Genomic DNA, 19,416 nt, shown 5'->3' with positions numbered 1-19,416 from the left:
AGCGTTCCTAATAAAGTAGCACAGCTCAGGGAACATCCTTATCCAGGGCATTTCTCCAGAAGCGTGTTATTACTGCAGAATAAATAGATTACATATTAGGACGGATGGTGGAAGTGTGGTGCCAGCTAATGCGTTATTTAAGAGCATCACCTTCTAAGGGTCGGATTAGCTGTATTCTAGGGTGCAAGACCTGTCATTTGCTTGGCAATACTAAAATTATGATAGGCGAGGGAAATATGACATGATTCATGGGCCCTTATTCTGATCGGTGCGTACTTTTCCGAATTCTTTCGGGTGGCGTTTTTTAGCCGTCTGCGCATGCGTGGAGAACGCGACGCGCATGTGCCATGCATGGTCTCCGTACTTGTTCTCACTAATACCGTACAGAAATGTGCACCGCAATCATTCGGCCAATATGGGTGTGTTATGGGCGTCATGCGGAATGACACAGGGGCGTAGTTTCAAAGTGGGCTAAACTGGGCGGAAACATGGGCGGACACGGGGGAGTACACATATTTTGGTAGGCGTGCATTCGGATAGCACGCCGAATGCACGCGAACAAAAAGGGAAGAAATGTGCGGTGTCCAAAAGGCTACTCTTGCTTTGCGGACACCACTCGGTCATGCGCTAGGCAATCGGAACGCCTAATCAGGACGGACGCACCTCAACCAATGTCACCTGAACCCAATACAATCACATACTTTACCCTTTACTTGTTAATTACACGCTTCTCACTGCTACAATTGGAAGCATTGCAGCTTAAAGGGAACATTACATGCTGCACTTGTCACACACTTTTACACTGCAAATAATGAACACAACTTAATATTATTAATACTAATACACATGGCACTTCTGCATGTATCAATTAATACAGACATTTGTGGGGCCAAAATAATATTTATTAAAGACACTTTGGTAAATATTTAAAAAACATCACAAAACAAATGGGACCATAACAGGCCAAAAAAGAAATAATATAGAATAAATAGCCACAGCAGAATCATTAGGAACACATCAGGTGGCTTCACAACAAAAGTACAGCACCAACACTTCAAGTACAGCACACAGTATTGGTAGCCGAAACAGGGCAACAGGGGAACCAAACATGACATTTGAACCGCGGGCAAATGTGGTGACCCTGGGCACGGATGTTGACACAGGATGCTGACACACACAGCTCAATGGAAGATTTGGGAAGACATAACGGTGGAGATTAATGGGGACACAAGTTCATTTGCGAGCACGTTTGCCCCTGGCAGGCTCCTTGCCACGTGCAGCAGGTCTTCGGCCTCGTCCACGGCCAGAGTCAGATGGTGGCTCATGTGGAGCACATGCTGGTGAGGGGGTGGATGTTCTTCCCCCTCTGGCAGCAGGGAGTGATGGTGTTGGTAATGCACCCGAAGCGGGTGACATTAGGGCCCTATTGCTGGTAACTAGCTCCACCATAAGTTCATTATGGCGGAGGAGGAGGTCATTTTGCCGCAGGGCTTGATCAGCCAGCACCTGCAGGCTAGCAGCAATAGCTTGGTGGCTGGCACTCATAGCTTGCTGGCTGGCACTCATAGCCTGCAGGCTCGCAGCAATACTCTGCTGGCTGGTGGTCAAACCCTGCAGCACCTCCTCGGCCCTACGCACCCGCTCGAATGCAGACTCTCCCTGCTGCACAATACTATCCAGCACACGGCCCCACATGGACAACTCAGCCGCGGACAATCCCGGCTGCTGCTGCACGGGCCTGCTACTGGGGCCAGGTGGCACAGACTCCACAACCTCCTCAAGAGAATCTTGACCAAGCGGTGGGGATGCTGTTGAACGAGAAATTACCAATTACCACACATTCCATGCCAAATTTTAAACATCTACTTATGGCCTGGCAAATAATTACCTTCAAGCGTAGAAGCCATCACTTCCGCTGGGGACTCGCTGTCTATAGTGCTCACCCCCCGGACCTCCTCCACTGCAATACAGCACTGGGCCATCTCTTCCAGGGGCGTGAGCTCCAGCTTGGATGGCATGGGGCCAGCCCCAGAGGTGTGGCTGTGTTCCCACCGCTGGGTCAATTTCTTCTTGAGGTTGCCTTTGAAGTCATGCCACCTGCAATCAAAGTGTACATATTAATACATGTAACTCCTCATGTTTGCTGTAGCACCCATTGCAATCTGAAACATAATACAACATGTGCCTACTGACACCAAACTTACATTATATTCATTTTTCAAACCAACCCTTAGAAGATACAAAAACAGTCACCCTCCAATAACTATCAATTCTATGTCATGGCCAACATGTCTGTGCCTCCAAGCAACGTGAACACCCATTGACCAACTCCATCTAATATTGAATGTTAACATTACTGGACTTGTACTACTCAAATGTAACACACATGTACTTGCCTCTTCTTAACATGCTCCGTCTGACGAACTTGTGGAGCCACTGCATTAATCTCCGCCGTTATCTCCTCCCAGATCTTCCATCTCCTTGTGTGTGTCAACTTCACCGCTGGGCACTCAATTAAATCACGTGCCCGGGTCACCAGGATGTCAAGCTCCCGCGGTTTATATGCCATGTTTCTTGTGGTTGGTTCCTCTGTTGCCCCACTGCGGGCACGGGCACTGCCACGGGCACGTCCACCGGTTGCTGTACCTGAAGTGCTGGGCTGGCTACTCTGTTGGGAAGCCACCTGCTGTGTTCCAAATGATTCTGCTGATGCTGAGGATGGCCCAGCTGCTGATTGGCCTGATGTTGATGGGCCATCTGGGTGCTCTGGGTTGAGGGGGACATAGGTGGTGTTGGCCTCCTTGCGGGACAACAGATTCTGCACCACCTGGTCTTCCTCTGAGTCTGAGCCTGCCATGTTTGCAACAAGTGTTTGCCTCTCTAGGACAACTTTAAATACTATTTCTGTAATTGGCGTTAATCAGCTGCAACCTGCGTTCCGTACGGCCGCGTCCCGTACGCCAGCGTCAACCGTGCGGCGCATACGGCCCGCCCCTTGGTGTTGAAAAATATTTCCAAAAAACCTGGCAAACTCAGTAAGTCTGATTTATTAGCTACATGCAGATTCCTACACCAATGAGCAAATAAAACTGAGGTCAGACATGAAATGTATATTTGAATGTACTTCTGTACTGTGCACTTGTTTGCTATGTAGTACAACTGACACTACCCATTCCATATGTCAATCCAGTCCACCACTTAGCCACAAGTAATCACTGCTAGCATCCAAATCACATGTGAAAGCACTCCAAATTCAGGTTAGATGCTAGCTACTTTTCATTCCACCTCTGTAGTATGGCCCAGTAGAAGGTAAGTGTACACATGGCAGCATGGCCTAATTTTGGGAAAAGGTCTGCCACTATTTGCTATGTTTCTGCTGCATAGCTTTCATTATAAAATAGCTGTTTAGTACCTTGTTGAGTTAGGTGTAAGTGTCTAATGATGCACACTATTTCACCTGTTGCTTATACCCATGTTTGGTGATTAGATTGAATGTGTTTCCATCTTATTTTACACTGTTTAGGATGGGTGTGCGATGCAATGGGTTAGCCGTCTGTTCGGGCGCATACACGCTGTTAGTGTAAAAATGAACAATAAAGTTAATACCAAATATCACTCTGATCAACCAATGACAGCACATGATTGTTTGATTTGTGCCATTGCTAAGATGGCGGCTTATGGCAGAGCAGCACCGTTTTCGCCTGCAGAGCTGAGGACACTGGTCTCCGTTATGGAGACCAGGCTGGGGCGGGCGGGCCCCTTCATAACGAATAGGTAGAAACGCTCTGCCTATGCGGTGGCCCGCCGGCGGATCTACGCACGCACCCAGGTGCGGCGGACCATCGCGCAGATGGAGCGGCGGTGGTCCGAACTCCGGCGCAGGGAGCCAGAGAGGCTTCAATCCATAAGGGCCAGCATTGCTAGATGTGAGTATTTAAACAGTAAATGTGGATTTGGACATGATTGATTACCTGACATTATTTAATCCACTAAGGTCACCAGCCTGATCATGAGTTAAACATGGCATACAATATATGAGTGCTACTTCCTGTTTGACACCCTGTAATGGTCATAAAATATGTGATTGGGGAGGATTAATGCTTGTGATGCTTATAATGGCCCAAATGTCACAGCATACCTGCCATGTTACAGGCTGTGTTTTGTAAAGGCCACTGAGGAGCTGTTTGCCTGTACAATTATCTGTACTGATAACCTTTGCATTTCTAGGTTGATAAGGCTTAATACAAATTACCACTAATTGGCACTTTTTTTTCCTTTTCACAAACACAGCCCGTGATCGAGCAAGACAGGCACGGGAGCAGGTAGAGGCGTCCCAGGCCCAGGAGGAGGGCACTGCCGAGATGGCCGAGGAGGTGGTGGCAGAGGAGGAGGAGATTGTGGAGGAGGAGGTGGTGGCAGAGGAGATGCAGATTGTGGAGGAAGAGATGGTGGCGCAGGAGGAGGAGCTGGTGGTGGAAGAGGTGGCACCAGCTGAAGAGGAGGATGAGGAGGCCTGTGAGGTGGCGCAGGCGGAGGAAAGTGGTATGTATACATAAAGTTTAATTATTCCTTTAGTCATCTTCTATTTGCTTTGTAGCACTGGTGATTAAATGGTTTTTTGCAATACTATAAAGTGATAAAACAAACTGGATAGCAACAGACACACTTTGGGGTTAGATAGGGTGGCCAAACCATCCCTTTCATCCTGGACACATATTAATGACACAGGTTGTGCGGATGGCTGTCAGGTCGATTTTAAGTGCCACTGAACCTGTGTAGTTAATCTGTATCCTGAAAGAAAGTGATGACTTGCTCATGTAAGGGTTACATGTCCCTGCTGCTTGCATACAATCTGTAGCCTCATATAGGTGAGTAGAGTTTACTGGTGATTGATCTGTGTAAACTAGATTCAGTATGGCATAAATGGAGTATGGCCAGGCGTGGCTTAGACTGGAGTAACAAGTGGTCAGTGCCCCTGGGCCCTCCTCTAGCTAACCACCCCCTGCGGTCTGCATGTATGTTTTTCACCATAATTGTGTGTGTATTTGGTCTTAGTAATGCTTTTGAGCATGGGAGTGGGTTAGTGCTGCAGCTTCCCCTAACTGGCATTCTGACAATGATTTCTGGAGCAGACCATCAGCAGGCAAGCCATGCTTGATTGCACAAATGTACTGAGCATTCCTGAGAGTTGTGTAACTCCCCTGCCAGGCTCCATCATATAACAGACACTGAACTTTGTTTGCAGAATTGTGATTGGTGCAGCGCGTGGCATGCTTCTCAGAGCTTAGTCATGGGTGGGTTTGGATTGAGAATGAGCAGTATGACTGTGAGGTGTTCTACAGAGTAAAGGGTAGAGGGCAAAAATCAGCCTTTCCATGTAGTATGTATGCATGTATGTATAGGTGTATGTCTCATATATATAGGTAGATATGTGTGTGTGTATATATATATATATATATATATATATATACACACACACACACACACCTCTCAGAATGCATGTTTAAAATGTAGGTTTGACTATGTTAAATGTATGCATGAATATCATTAGTCATTTTTCATTTTGAATTTCCTCCACAGATGAGCCTGCCCAAGCAGAGGAGGGTCGCCGTGGGGCCCTCCTTAGACTCAGAGGCCTGATGAGGCAAATGTTGGACTTAATGGACCAAATCATTGATGGGGAAATGTGATTTTCTTTTTTTTTTACAGTTCTGTTATAATAAATTGTTATTTAAAGTTCAAAGTTGTCAGTGTTTTTTTCTAACATGCTAAAGTATATGTGTAACTTGTTTAAATTCTTTAAAATAAGCAAAATGTACATAGTGTATATAGATGTATGTTAGGGTCACATGCTGTAAGGGTTAATGTGTGTCATGAATGTAGTAGGAATGTGGGTTAGTATAGATGAGCATTTAATTGATTGAAATTGATAACAATCCCTTTTTCAGGAGGTTGCCTAATTGCCTAAGTGGGTCATGTGATCGCTGTGTGTACTCAGTACAAAAGTGTTGGATTGAGCGTAAATACTCCGCATCGGGGCGTACGGACAGCTTCCCGTACGTTCTGACGCGGTAAGACCGTGCTTGTGCGGGAAGACCGTGCAAGAATCTGTACGTTTCCACCGCACACGCACGGTTTGTATGTCGTCCGTACACACGCCCTGTTCTTAAAGAGTGAGTCCGTCCGAATGCGGAGGACACGTGGGCGTTTCTACGGACGACGGCCGCACGCCGCCGAACAGCGTGGCGGCCGGACCGCACCGTAAGAATTCGGGAATATCCGCACCGATCAGAATAAGGGCCCTGGCCCGGCTCAGCAGGTTTGTGCATGGCAGCTCTGTGTTATTATTCCACAATTATACTTCTAAAATTCATTGGCTGCAAGGAACAAATTGATTTTTGGTGGGCTTATACGCCGGGTGCATTTCAAATATAGGCCTTAAGTGCAAGACAGCAATCTGTGGGTGCACACGTCCCCTGTAACTCACTAAGTATTATGGGACCAAGGTAAATTACCGCTACCAATTAATGAACGGCAATGCCATGAATAAATGCATCAGGATTATGGCACCTTTTAGCCTGTTATTCACTAGCCTTAGCGAATGTATATGCTAACGGAGAGGCATCGAATGCTTCTTGTTCAAGTGCTTGCCGATGGAGTGTTCCATTTCTCATGCATAAGTCAAGGTGTCACACGCCTTTACACTGGGGTGTTGAGGTTTCCTCGTGTCAGGGCCTGATCTCTCACCACCTTTAGGAATTGCTGCTTGTTTCCTCTGCTTATTCTGAACACTGCGCTAGGCTCCTGGGTGGTTACTGATCTCTATTCTAGCATTTTGGTTTGCTGATTGCTGAGGTTGGAAGGGAGGAGCTGTTGCTTACCTGTCCTTTCTGGGAACCCAGGTTGCCACTGTGTATGACATCTGTTACCTAAAGTCATTGTTACCCATGGGTCGCTTGTTTGCCGCTCACTAATTAGGGCCACTGTGGGCGTGGCCAGATCCCATCATGTGGTTCTCTTGTCTGTACTAATTGGGCGGTACTTGGCGGTGGGGACCTCCGTTCTGGGGGACCTTAAAGGGATTGAACCTGGCTGGCTCTAGTAGCTGTCAATGCAGGGCTGCGGCTGTTTATCCCGTAGGCCGCTTTCCCTTGGTTGCGGGGGCTGGGGGCAGCTCATCCCACAATGTTTGCACTTCGCAATCCTACTTAGGGAACGGTATGTTCCGGGCATTGGGTTAATAGCTGATCTGAGCAGTCAGGTTGGCGGGGGTTGGGGTTAATGTGGTCTATGCTAGGAGATGTGCTGGGAGCTCCAGGGTAGTACTGGCGCATTACCTAACGGGTATTTCATTATGATTGTTCCAAGAGATGCCGCTCCCCCTCACCTTTTGCTTGCTGCTGGTTTAGGTGTAGGGTTGCTCAGACTCTGCTTATGGTATGCTATGGTCCATCCTTGTTTTTATTTTTCTGCGGCGGCATGGTGCCCCTAGGGCGTCTTAGCTGGTAGCGCTTTCTAGGAATCACACTGTGTTTTCTTTGCTGGCATCAGATATCCGGCTAGTCTCCAGGGTGCCCGGATTTAATATTAAGCGGCCGAGATGGATCTGGCAGCTTTGGGCGGATGGGTGTCCTTGGTTCCTGTGGTTTTCCCAGGGGCCTTGGCGAACAGTTATACACTGGTCGAGCCTTCCTTTGCAGGCTCTGGCTCTTTCATTTTTAGTGGCTCTCTGATGACCTGTTGTCAGTTTGCCGGGTTGAGGTGGCGTTTTACCAGCGAGTTTGGCGCTCTGCAATTTCAATAGTACATTAGGCCTCACCTACTGCGCGGCAGGTCCTTTGTGCTTTGTATGTATGTGCTTGATTGGGGTCACTTGTTTATTCCCCCATCCTTGTCCATCCTACTAGGTACGCTCTGCTATTGGGCTAGCGTCCGGAGTTTTCTCGCTTTTTGCCTGAACTGACGAAATTAATTTGATCACTCTGATTCGGCTATAGTCTCAATTAAGAGTTCCTCAGCAGGTCCAGTCGTTTTTTTCTCCGGCCGAGTACACCCCGTTTTCCTTATCCCCTTCCATTACCTTGCCCTCACCCTGTTTGTCTCTTCCCCTTTTTGTTTCCTGGTATGGCTCCAATTGGTATTGTAGCATGTCTTATGCACCTGAAATTGTGCTTAAACAGACCAAATTTATTTTCTTTTTTAGCAGATTCTCCTATTATATTTAGGTCACCTTTTAATATGAATACTTCTGGTCTTCTCATACAGTTTCTCCTTTAGAGGTGTGGGGGAAGGATAGGTTCAGGGTATGCATAATTGAGCATTCCTTTTGTATATTGGATAGCCGGCCGGGCCTTCTTTGTTAGGTGACTTGGAGTTCGGGGGCCATACTGGCTTGAGCTAAGGCGTTCCTTGAGGTGAGCGTCCGCCAGTGCGGGTTGCCTGAGGTCTATGGTACTTCAGCTGGGAGGCAACGATGTTGGGAAAATGTCCCGTTTGGTGCTGTCGGCCTTGATCTTGAGTGATCTTGCAGCCATTTATACAGCTTGGTTTTTCTGCACATTGGTTTGTCTCCGAGTGTTCCCCCGACTCCGTTTTGAGAGATGTTAGGAATTATAAGGCTTCAAATGAGGCTCGGAAGCAGCTATATCGGCTGCGGCATGGTGGGTTCTAGCTGCCAGAGGTGTGGTTGGCCCACGGGAGAGGATAAGGTTTTGTGCCATCAGGTCTTCCTGCCTAACGGGGTGTATTTGGTTGGGGATGGTTCGTCATTGGAGGATCTGTCTCTGGTTGTAGCTCAATAGCGTTAGGTTGGTGGCGGGGCGGGGATTCTGGGCTCAGAGTCCCCGCTTTGGCGGGAAAGAACGGCAGGAAAGGGAGGAGTCTTCCTCTCTTTCCTGAAAGTTTTTCCCGCCCTCCCTTGTGTTTTTATGGTTGGGTGGGTGTTAATCGCGTTGGCTGATAGGTGGGAAAGAACGGTAGGTGAATAGAATTAGTTCTTATTCAAATGATGATGCTACGTATATCTTTGCTTTTCGGTGCGCTCGCCTCTCATTGGCTTAGGCCTTCCCTCGATCACACGCTCGGGGGGCAGCGACCCCACCCTCATGGGTGGGTATCCAATGCAGTAGGTCAAGCGGATACCGCTTGTTAGGGTAGGCTTGATTACGTATGCAGATTGTGTGGGTGGAGCTTAGTTAATTAGCCGTTCTTTCTGGGCCACCATTAATTAATTAATTATTAATAAATTAATCTAGTTTAAAAGTGCTAAAATAAATCAGCTATCAATTTATGCCAAACCTAAGTCTCCGAGTCTTTATTTCAGGTTTAGTTTGTAAGTTTGAAATGTGATGTATATACTGTACATGCTAGAGGTCACACACATCAGATGATAGGATGTTTAGAATAACGTAATGACTGCAATAGGCATGGAGTGGGTTAAACATCCAAGACTGTTGTGTGACCTAGGGAAGCATGTGACTCGGTGGTCCAATAAGGACTTAGGGAAGGGCAGTGTTAGCTGGGATATCAGGGCAGGAAAGGGAGGAGTCTTCCTCTCTTTCGTGAAAGTTTTTTGCCGCCCTCCCTCCCTTGTGTTTTTATGGTTGGTTGGGTGTTAATCGCGTTGGCTGATAGGCGGGAAAGAACGGTAGGTGAATAGAATTAGTTCTTATTCAAATGATGATGCTACGTATATGTTTGCTTTTCGGTGCGCTCGCCTCTCATTGGCTTAGGCCTTCGCTCGATCACCCGCTCGAGGGCAGCGACCACACCCTCATGGGTGGGTAGTCAATGCAGTAGGTCGAGCGGATACCGCTTGTTAGGGTAGGCTTGATTACATATGCAGATTGTGTGGGTGGAGCTTAGTTAATTAGCCGTTCTTTCTGGGCCACCATTAATTAATTATTAATTAATTAATCTAGTTTAAAAGTGCTAAAAGAAATCAGCGGTACTCTTTACCTAGCACGGCGCCCACGATTTTGATCGTGGGCATCGCAGGTAAAAAAATCGCGGGCATTGCAGGCATTGAATGCACTAAAAATCGGGTGCGACGCGACCGACGCAATGCCCGCGATTTCCCATAGGGAACAATGTTAAATGTCTCAATTGACCCGATTTTCATGTTCAATGCCTCAATTGACCCGAATTTTCCATAGGAAACAATGTTAAATGGCCCACAGAGGCCAAATAGCCACCCTGAAGTGTGAAATGGCCCCCACAATTGTTAACGCCACCCCACGATCAACGTCAACCCGAAGCGTGGCGAGCGCAGCGAGCCCGCGAGGGGCGGCGGTACGCATCCTACGACCTTTTCATACCCCCACTATCCACGTTGGAGATGAGAATAGAATAGTGTGGCGAGCGCAGCGAGCCACCGAGCCCGAAGCGTGGCGAGCGCAGCGAGCCCCGCGAGGGGCCGCGGATACCTTCACAGGTAAACGCGTCCCTTCACGAGCTTCACAGGTATCCGCGTGCGCTCGCCACACTATTCTATTCTCAACTCCACACCGACGTGGATAGTGGGGGTATGAAAAGGTCGTAGGACGCGTACCGCCGCCCCTCGTGGGCTCGCTGCGCTCGCCACGCTTCGGGTTGACGTTGATCGTGGGGTGGCGTTAACAATTGTGGGGGCCATTTCACACTTCAGGGTGCCTATTTGGCCTCTGTGGGCCATTTAACATTGTTTCCTATGGAAAAATCGGGTCAATTGAGGCATTGAACAGGAAAATCGGGTCAATTGAGACATTTTACATTGTTCCCTATGGGAAATCGCGGGCATCGCGTCGGTCGCGTCGCACCCGATTTTTTAGTGCATTCAATGGCCGCTATGGGTGCCGTGCTAAGTAAAGAGTACCAAATCAGCTAACAATTTCTGCCAAACCTGTTTCCGAGTCTTTATTTCAGGTTTAGTTTGTAAGTTTGAAATGTGATGTATATACTATACATGCTAGAGGTCACACACATCAGATGATAGGATGTTTACACTGTCTGTTTCATCTGCGTGCTGAATGAAATATTGTGATTGTTGTGAGATCTTGTGCATGCATATTTATAACATCCTGGAGACAAGATTTGGCTAATAAACACTAGTGCTACAGAATTTCCTTTCAATGCTACAGCAGCTGAGATTTGCATTATTACTTGCTGTTTTTCCTCAAAATGAGCTCTAAAAATACATCTTCCCCAAGGGGTTAAAAAAATAGGAGGGGCATGCAGAAGGCTGACATAAGACAAGCCGGGGCAGACATCAGGGTCTAGACAGGAGACTAGGGGCGGGATGTTATAACATCCGCGGCCCCCCTTCGCCGGACATCGCATTTTTAATAACGGCATATGCTGTAACATATGCCGTTATTAACGCAAGGGACAGCTCTTGCGGTAAGAGCTGTCCCTTGCGATGCGGTGCCAGTGCTGGACTTCCGGGTCTGTGACCCAGGAGTCCATCTGCGCATGCGCAGACCCCGGCGCCGGCCGCAGGGCACGCTGGGAGGGATCCGTGACGGATCCCTCAAACAGCGCTGCGGTAAGAAGCCCATAGGCTTCTGCAGGGATTCGCCAGCTTTTGCTGGCGATTCCCTCCGCAGCGCTGACACTGCGGAGGCACAATATAGCATATAGAGATGCGGTAGAAACCCCGAAAACGGGGTTTTTACCGCATCTCTGCTATATAGAATCTCGCCCTGGGACTGTTGGAGGCAACACAGAAGAAATGAGGACTGGGATTGCATACGGTACATCAAATGTAAAAGTACCTCATTTAGGGTGAGATGTATTAAGCTGAAAATGTGGTAAAACCTCAGTTTTACCACATTTTCCTATGTATTAAAACCCGGCTGCAAAGATACTGCATAGTAGGGTATTACCACCTTTGGGTGGCGATACCCTATAGAAGCCTATGGGCTTCTTTTTGCCAGCCCCCGCCTCTGCCGCAACCCCACCGCCTCGCCGACCCCCCTCTCGCCCTACCTCCAGATTACCTTCTTGCAGGTCTCCTGGACCCCGGAGAGTAAACCGCTCCTCCCCCCAGCAACGCAGTCGGACGTCCTTCTGGCTGCAGGGGGGGGGGGGCGGGGGCGCCGGGGACAGCCACGCTGAGCTGTGTGAGATTCTGGCCATGCCCCTGTTCCCTTGGTCTCCCTGAATAGATGCTGTGTGTATGAACAGAGTCTATTACTCGCGTGTTGACTCCCAACTGCCCAGCTTCCATCACGGTACACTGACAGTCACAGGTAGGACTCAGGACCATTCCCCAAAAAACGGGATGGTCCCACGGAAATCGGAACAGTTGGGAGGTATGCTGAGGCCCAGTGATCTGCCATTGCCATATATAATCTACAGTAAATTCGTTTATACAGACAGCTCCTACATGCATGTAAAAATAAACATACTTTCCAGCTTGAAGCAGCAGAATCCTGGAGCACAGCTATCCATTGCTGGATCACATCTTGTTCCACCACCATCAGCTGTCAGACTTTCAGTACATCTGCCCCAGGCACAGACCCACCCAGAGCAGCACTCCACATCTTGCTGACAATGCTGATACAAATGATAAAGCAAATATGTCAGGTGATTTATACAGTATCAGCAGAATATTTACTGGAGTGGTGATTTGTTATTATACAATACACTAAGACAAATTATTATTACGTAAATTCAATGCATTCAATACAAAAATGGAGGTTCTCTGCAGATTTTTCCCCTAGAATGCAGAATGCAGGGAAGGGGTCCCAGGAGGGTCATGTACAGAGCTGTTTTATGACAGCTGACATGTGCCTTCTCCATATACGTCGCTTTGCTCATCACTGCATTGTGCTGCATGTGACATGCATAAGAGAGAAGAGCTGAGAAGAGTGTTAGTATGGTCAGGGGCTGGCTGGCACCTTTTAGCCTGGGGGGCAAGTCCAGAGCACTGGCCCATAAGTAAAAGCGCATCATTAAAATGGAGGTTTTTCGTTAAAAATATAACGACACCGCAGGCTTCTCCCCCTGTATAAAAACAGGACACCACAGGCTGCTCTCCCTGTATAATAACAGGACACCACAGACTGCTGCCCTGTATAATATCAGGACACCGCAGGCTGCTACCCGCACAAGGATCAGGGAAAGCCAGGCACTGGCAAACACAAACTCACAGTAGCCGGCGGAGGGCTTTTGCACACACCACTCCACCCCCCTGCCATGCTTACAGCTGGCTGCGGATGCTTCCAGGTTAACTGAGATTTTGCGCAAGTGCAGAAGCTCCGATTGTGGCAGCCGAGGTTTTGTATGTATCAGCCTGGCTTGGTAGGAGAATGTCCACTGAGAAGGGTGCGGGACACGGCACACTGAAAATTTGCCTGACTTCCCGTTATCGCAATTCGCCCCTGCCACAGGGCTGCTCACCTGCATAAAAAAAGAAGAGGAGGACACCGCTGGCTGCTCTCCTGCATAAATAAGGAACCGGACACCACAGGCTGCTGCCTTGCATAAATAAACAGGACAGCACGGGCTGCTCCCTTGCATAAATAAAGAACTGGACACCACAGGCTGCTCTCCTGCATAAATAAAGAACCGGATACCACAGGCTGCTCCCCTGCATAAATAAAGAACAGGACACCACAGGCTGCTCCCCTGCATAAATAAAGAACAGGACACCACAGGCTGCTCTCCTCCATAAATAAAGAACAGAACACCACAGGCTGCTCCCCTGCATAAATAAAGAACAGAACACCACAGGCTGCTCCCTTGAGTAAAAAAACAGGACACCACAGGCTGCTCCCTTGTGTAAAAAATAGGACACCACAGGCTGTTCTCTTGCATAAAGAACACTTGCATTAAAAACAGGACACCACATGCTGTTCCCCCTGTATAATAATCATGCCAATTGCCATGACATCACAGGCTGCTCCTCCTGTATAATAATCATGCCAATTGCCATGACATCACAGGCTGCTCCTCCTGTATAATAATCATGTCAATTGCCATGACATCACAGGCTGCTCCCCCTGTATAATAATAAAGCCATGACACCACAGGCCACTCTCCCTGTATAATAAAAGTAATGCCCTGACACCACAGGTTGCTCCCCCAGTATAATAATAATGTCATGACACCACAGGCTGCTCCCCCTATATAATAATTTATTATACAGGGAGTGCAACCTGTGGTGTCATGGCATTATTATTATACAGGGGGAGCAGCCTGTGGTGTCATGGCATTTTTATTATACAGGGGGAGCAGCCTGTGGTGTCATGGCATTATTGACACCACAGGCTGCTCCCCCTGCATAATAACAGGAGGACACAACAGGCTGTTCCCACTTAACACATTAAAAAGAGGACACTTTAGGAAACAGCAGCATTTATATATATATATATATATATATATATATATATATATATGTGTGAGTTTAATCCTCACCTGCTGCTGCTGCTGCGGCGGCTCCCAGTTTCTGCGTTTCAGTGTTTGCTGCTTCCAAGTTCCTGCAGCCACAGTCCCCGGCTCCCCGTCCCCTCCTCCTCCGCCTGCCTGCTGGCTGCTGCTGCTGCTGCTGCTCCAGACGCGTGGGTGGGTGGGCGGGCGGCGTCATCATCCTGCGCCCACACCCAGCGTCTGTCACCCACGGTGCATCAAAGGGAACAGGCCGCCGGGAACCTCCTCCACGTAACACTGGAGGCCGGCGGCCATGTTTTTTTCAAAGCCTACAGGAACATGGCCGCCGACAGTGTGGAGGAGGCGGCCCTGGCCGCGGCCTGCAGCACTCCTGATAGAACGGCCTGGGGGGCACATGGCACCCTGCCCCCCGGCCCAGCCTGCCCCTGAGTATGGTATGCTCAGCACCTGTCCCTGCAGCATACCTCCCAACTGTCCCGATTTTAGCGGGACAGTCCCGATTATCAGGGCCTGTCCCGCTGTCCCTCCCGCGGTCGGCAGTGTCCCGCGGTGAAGGGGGGCTGTTGGGAGACCCCCTGTCGGCTGCTAAGCAGCAGGGAATAAACGTCATGCCCCCATAGCGGCAAAATGGGGGCATGGCCTCGCCGGAGAGCCGCGAGTATAGGACATGCCCCCAAAATTAGGCCCCCCCCCCCGAATTTTTAGCAGCAGCTATGTCCCTCCTCGGACTCCTCCAAAGTTGGGAGGTATGCTGCAGCCCGCAGGCTGTTTGTCCCCTTGTGTTGGCACCCCCACGCGCTGTTACAGTCTTGAGTGACAGCGCACCCTTCAGTCATCGAGCCTTTTAGTGTGTCACACACTGTGCACCCAGAGTGAGACAAAGCCCGTAGTGTGCTGGCAGGATGGCGCCATTACCCGCAGTGCGTCCTGAGCCCTGCTGTACTGAGGGAGAGAGGGAGCTGTCAGTCACCTCCAGAGGGAGAGTTCCTTGTACATAGCGCCGCAGTACTAGCCCTGCTGTCATCCTCACAGACCCACAGCTTCCAGTCTGCACTGCTGTGCAGACTTCCCTGCACCATACACTGTGTACACCTGCCTGTTATATATCTGCTACATACTGTACGGCATACCTGAAAGTTAACTCTTTCACTACCTCCTAACTCTGTGCTCATTGCTAAATAAACCTACATTCCAGGTCAAGCTTCCAAAAGTGTGTCATCTAACAACACCACAAGCACCGCTTTATACTCTGCCAACAAAGAGAAGGTGAGCTGCACTGCAGCTTACAAGGTATGTTGCACCTACCATTTATTTATGACCAACACGGTCACGTATCATATTCCCTTGGGGAATGGTTCGGGTTGATAGGTCGACAATCAATAGTTCTACCACTATTGGTCGACAGACCATAGTTTAACACCAGCAAATGTTCGACATGGTAATCGAGGACACATGAAAAGGGCGTAACTTGAGTTTTACATTATAGAACAGGCCAAAGCATGGTGAGCGAAGCGTTACACTAATTGGTGATCTATGTCAACATAGACACAAAAAAAAACAAGAAAACGTATGTCCACATTTTTCCTGTGTCAACCATATCAATGTTGACATTTTCCTTGTGTAGACCTTATACCCATGTTAACCTATTGCATGTCAACATATATCATTTCTGCAAACAGTCTCTTACCTAACTACCATCATAAAACCTAATTGCTGTTTAAACCACACCTCACCAGTAACAATATCCTGTTCTCTTCAACAAGACCTACTCTGATTGGATTCAGTATTGAATCCCGGCGGTCGGGATCCCGGCGTTCAGAATCCCTACGCCGGAATCCCGACAGCCGAAATGCCGACAAGGGGGGGGACGTGGATCGCCCCCCCTTGCGGGCTCGCTGCGCTCGCCACGCAGCGGGCCCGGTGCCTCGCTACGCTCGGCACGCTATTTTATTCTCCCTCCAGGGGTGTCGTGGACACCCCAGGAGGGAGAAAGTGTCGGCATTTCGGCGGTCGGGATTCCGGCGTCGGGATTCTGAACGCCGGGATCCCGACCGCCGGGATCTTAACTGCATCCCCTCTGATTTACTGTCAACACACTGTATGGCCTAACCTCCTTGGTCACATCCACTAAGCACTTACCAACTTGTATCTGCCAATAGATCTTGCACATTATGGTCAACAAAGAGTAGTGGTCAGAAAAGATTGGTTCAATAAATATAAAACTGGCCAATCAAATGGGTCTATAGGCGTCTATAGATTTTAAGCTCTCAAGAGCAGGGACTTCTTCCCTCTTGTTCTCTGAATTTCATGCTTTTGCCTACTGTAGCTGTCAACTCGTAATTTATCCATCCTTCTGTTAAGGAGAGATTTGTATTGATGGCCATCGGCCATCGACCATCCATGATTAAAAATCACTGATGGTTTATGGCCGATATTGAATAGTTTTGCCATCAATGGGGGAGAACCAGATGGTTTCCCACCATTGATGTCAAGCTTAAACAAATAGTTTCATTTCTGCGTTTTCCCCAAGGGGCCAGGACACGGAGCATAGCTCCGCCCCAGACACCCGCAAAGCCCCGTCCCCATATTTTGATTGGCCCACTGGCCAATCAATCAAAGAAAATGGATGACCATCGATATGTTAAAACATCGATGGTCATCCATTGAATAGTAATACACTATCGATAGCCAGTTGCACTTTTGTCATCAATGGCAACCATCACTGGAAAAGGCAACGATGACCATTCCTAGTAATTTGGTCTGTCAGGTGGCCTCTAGTGGTCACAAGCTGTGCTTTACTTTACCTCAGAGGTGAGGAGTACTTAGCGATAGATAGATAGATAGATAGATAGATAGATAGATAGATAGATAGATAGATAGATAGATAGATACTGTAGATGTTTACACGGTTTCTGTACATGTACATTGTAAGGCATGGCAGATGCTTTGTGTGCACTATAAATAATGGGTACTTATGTAATATCTGGGCTCCCGTTTTTCTTATGAGACCGCGTCCCCTCGCGGGGCGCGCTGCGCTCGCCATGCTTCGGGCACAGTGGCTCGCTGCGCTCGCCACACTATATAAAATCAACTCCATGCGTAATTGGATAGTAGGGGTATGAAAAAATGGGGTGCATTTAACATGGGAGCCCAGATAATACATAAGTACCAAATATAGTAACAATAACAACAATAGATGGACATTTTGATCATGTATCTAATTATAATGTCTTACCTTTTCCTTGGTTTTGCATTCCTGACAATTAGCAGTAAATGATGAAACATAGCAATACTGGTCCTCCGGGCAGTCATGAGAATCATTACAGTCCTACAACACATAATAAAAACAAGGGGGTGGTTGGGCACTGTGTGGGAGTGTCCACCTAGGGGCGCTGAAATGAGCAAGGCAGCTGCACTGGCGGGTTAGTTAGACCCGATCAAAGACAAGAAAAAACAGGGTATCAGAACGAAGTTCTGTGGCAGCGCTGGGTGAAATATTGTAGTACAATTAATTAAGAGATTGGATGATCTGTACAGGTATTTTTATTAAATTGGACAATCTGTCCATGTATAAAATGAATATGCAAAAATTAGCATGTACATACACTATAAAATTACAACAATGAAAAAATAAAGATAAAATATATAAAGGACACTCTGCCTGCTGGTTTTCATGTATACATGATTGCAATTGGTATTGGATATCTGGTATAGTTACCAATCCTGATGACAGGAGAAATGTTCCAGATTTCAGTATTGAGGGATTTGGTCGATAGGGCCCCAATGGGCTGGTGAGATGGTATAGGTGGTGCTGGACCGCACAGCCAGTGATGTTGGATCCTCTCTAGTTGGTGGCCTGGAGTGATGTGAAATGTTCCGTGGCCACTGGAGGTCTTTCCAAGCAAAGTTGTCACTGATGGGTATTTTCGGTCATAGATTGTACTTATTGGGCTCCAGTACAGTATTGGTGCAGCCTGATGGTGAGCCCTTGGGGCCGGAAGTACCTCCCAAGGCTGGGAAGGGAGGGAATTGTTGGGGGGTCCTCTCTGTGGATGACCGTATCGGACAGTTGGAGATAAGTCCACGGTTCCTATGGAGGAATGGATTCCTGGTAGTTCCCGATAAGGACAGGACTGAGAATCAAGTCCAATGTTGGGCTTTACCCGAAAAACGGGATCCAGATGAGCTGATAAAGCTGCATTGTGGGAAGCAGCGAAACGCGTTGGAGACCCCACCATACATTGGACCCTGCCTTGCTGGTATTGTCCATTATTGGACTCATCCCCAAGTCTCATTGGAGACCCCATCACTCATCTGGATCCCGTTTTTCGGGTAAAGCCCAACATTGGACTTGATTCTCAGTCCTGTCCTTATCGGGAACTACCAGGAATCCATTCCTCCATAGGAACCGTGGACTTATCTCCAACTGTCCGATACGGTCATCCACAGAGAGGACCCCCCAACAATTCCCTCCCTTCCCAGCCTTGGGAGGTACTTCCGGCCCCAAGGGCTCACCATCAGGCTGCACCAATACTGTACTGGAGCCCAATAAGTACAATCTATGACCGAAAATACCCATCAGTGACAACTTTGCTTGGAAAGACCTCCAGTGGCCACGGAACATTTCACATCACTCCAGGCCACCAACTAGAGAGGATCCAACATCACTGGCTGTGCGGCCCAGCACCACCTATACCATCTCACCAGCCCATTGGGGCCCTATCGACCAAATCCCTCAATACTGAAATCTGGAACATTTCTCCTGTCATCAGGATTGGTAACTATACCAGATATCCAATACCAATTGCAATCATGTATACATGAAAACCAGCAGGCAGAGTGTCCTTTATATATTTTATCTTTATTTTTTCATTGTTGTAATTTTATAGTGTATGTACATGCTAATTTTTTCATATTCATTTTATACATGGACAGATTGTCCAATTTAATAAAAATACCTGTACAGATCATCCAATCTCTTAATTAATTGTACTACAATATTTCACCCAGCGCTGCCACAGAACTTCGTTCTGATACCCTGTTTTT

The 19,416-nt window shown here is 48.1% G+C and overlaps 1 protein-coding gene and 1 long non-coding RNA gene across 2 annotated transcripts in view; one reads left to right on the top strand and one right to left on the bottom strand.

The window, feature by feature from the left end:
• The window catches only part of LOC146042618 (dickkopf-related protein 3-like), a 72,065-nt gene that overhangs the window by 12,240 nt on the left and 40,409 nt on the right, over positions 1-19,416 (bottom strand). The window contains exons 3-4 of the mRNA XM_083162700.1: positions 17,606-17,698; positions 12,387-12,534 (exon numbers count right to left, since the gene is read on the bottom strand). Coding sequence (XP_083018826.1) covers positions 12,387-12,534; positions 17,606-17,698 — 241 coding nt within the window. The remainder of the gene's footprint in view (positions 1-12,386; positions 12,535-17,605; positions 17,699-19,416) is intronic.
• Positions 3,888-5,705, top strand: LOC146042619 (uncharacterized). The gene is made up of 2 exons (XR_014463946.1): positions 3,888-4,542; positions 5,581-5,705. It is a non-coding gene; the product is annotated as an uncharacterized LOC146042619 (long non-coding RNA).

Source organism: Crinia signifera, chromosome 19, assembly GCF_055691185.1.
Source record: "Crinia signifera chromosome 19, ASM5569118v1, whole genome shotgun sequence".
Taxonomy (NCBI): Eukaryota; Metazoa; Chordata; class Amphibia; order Anura; family Myobatrachidae; genus Crinia; species Crinia signifera.
The sequence above is the reverse complement of the archived record's forward strand: the minus strand, read 5'-3'. Positions and strand labels throughout refer to the sequence as shown.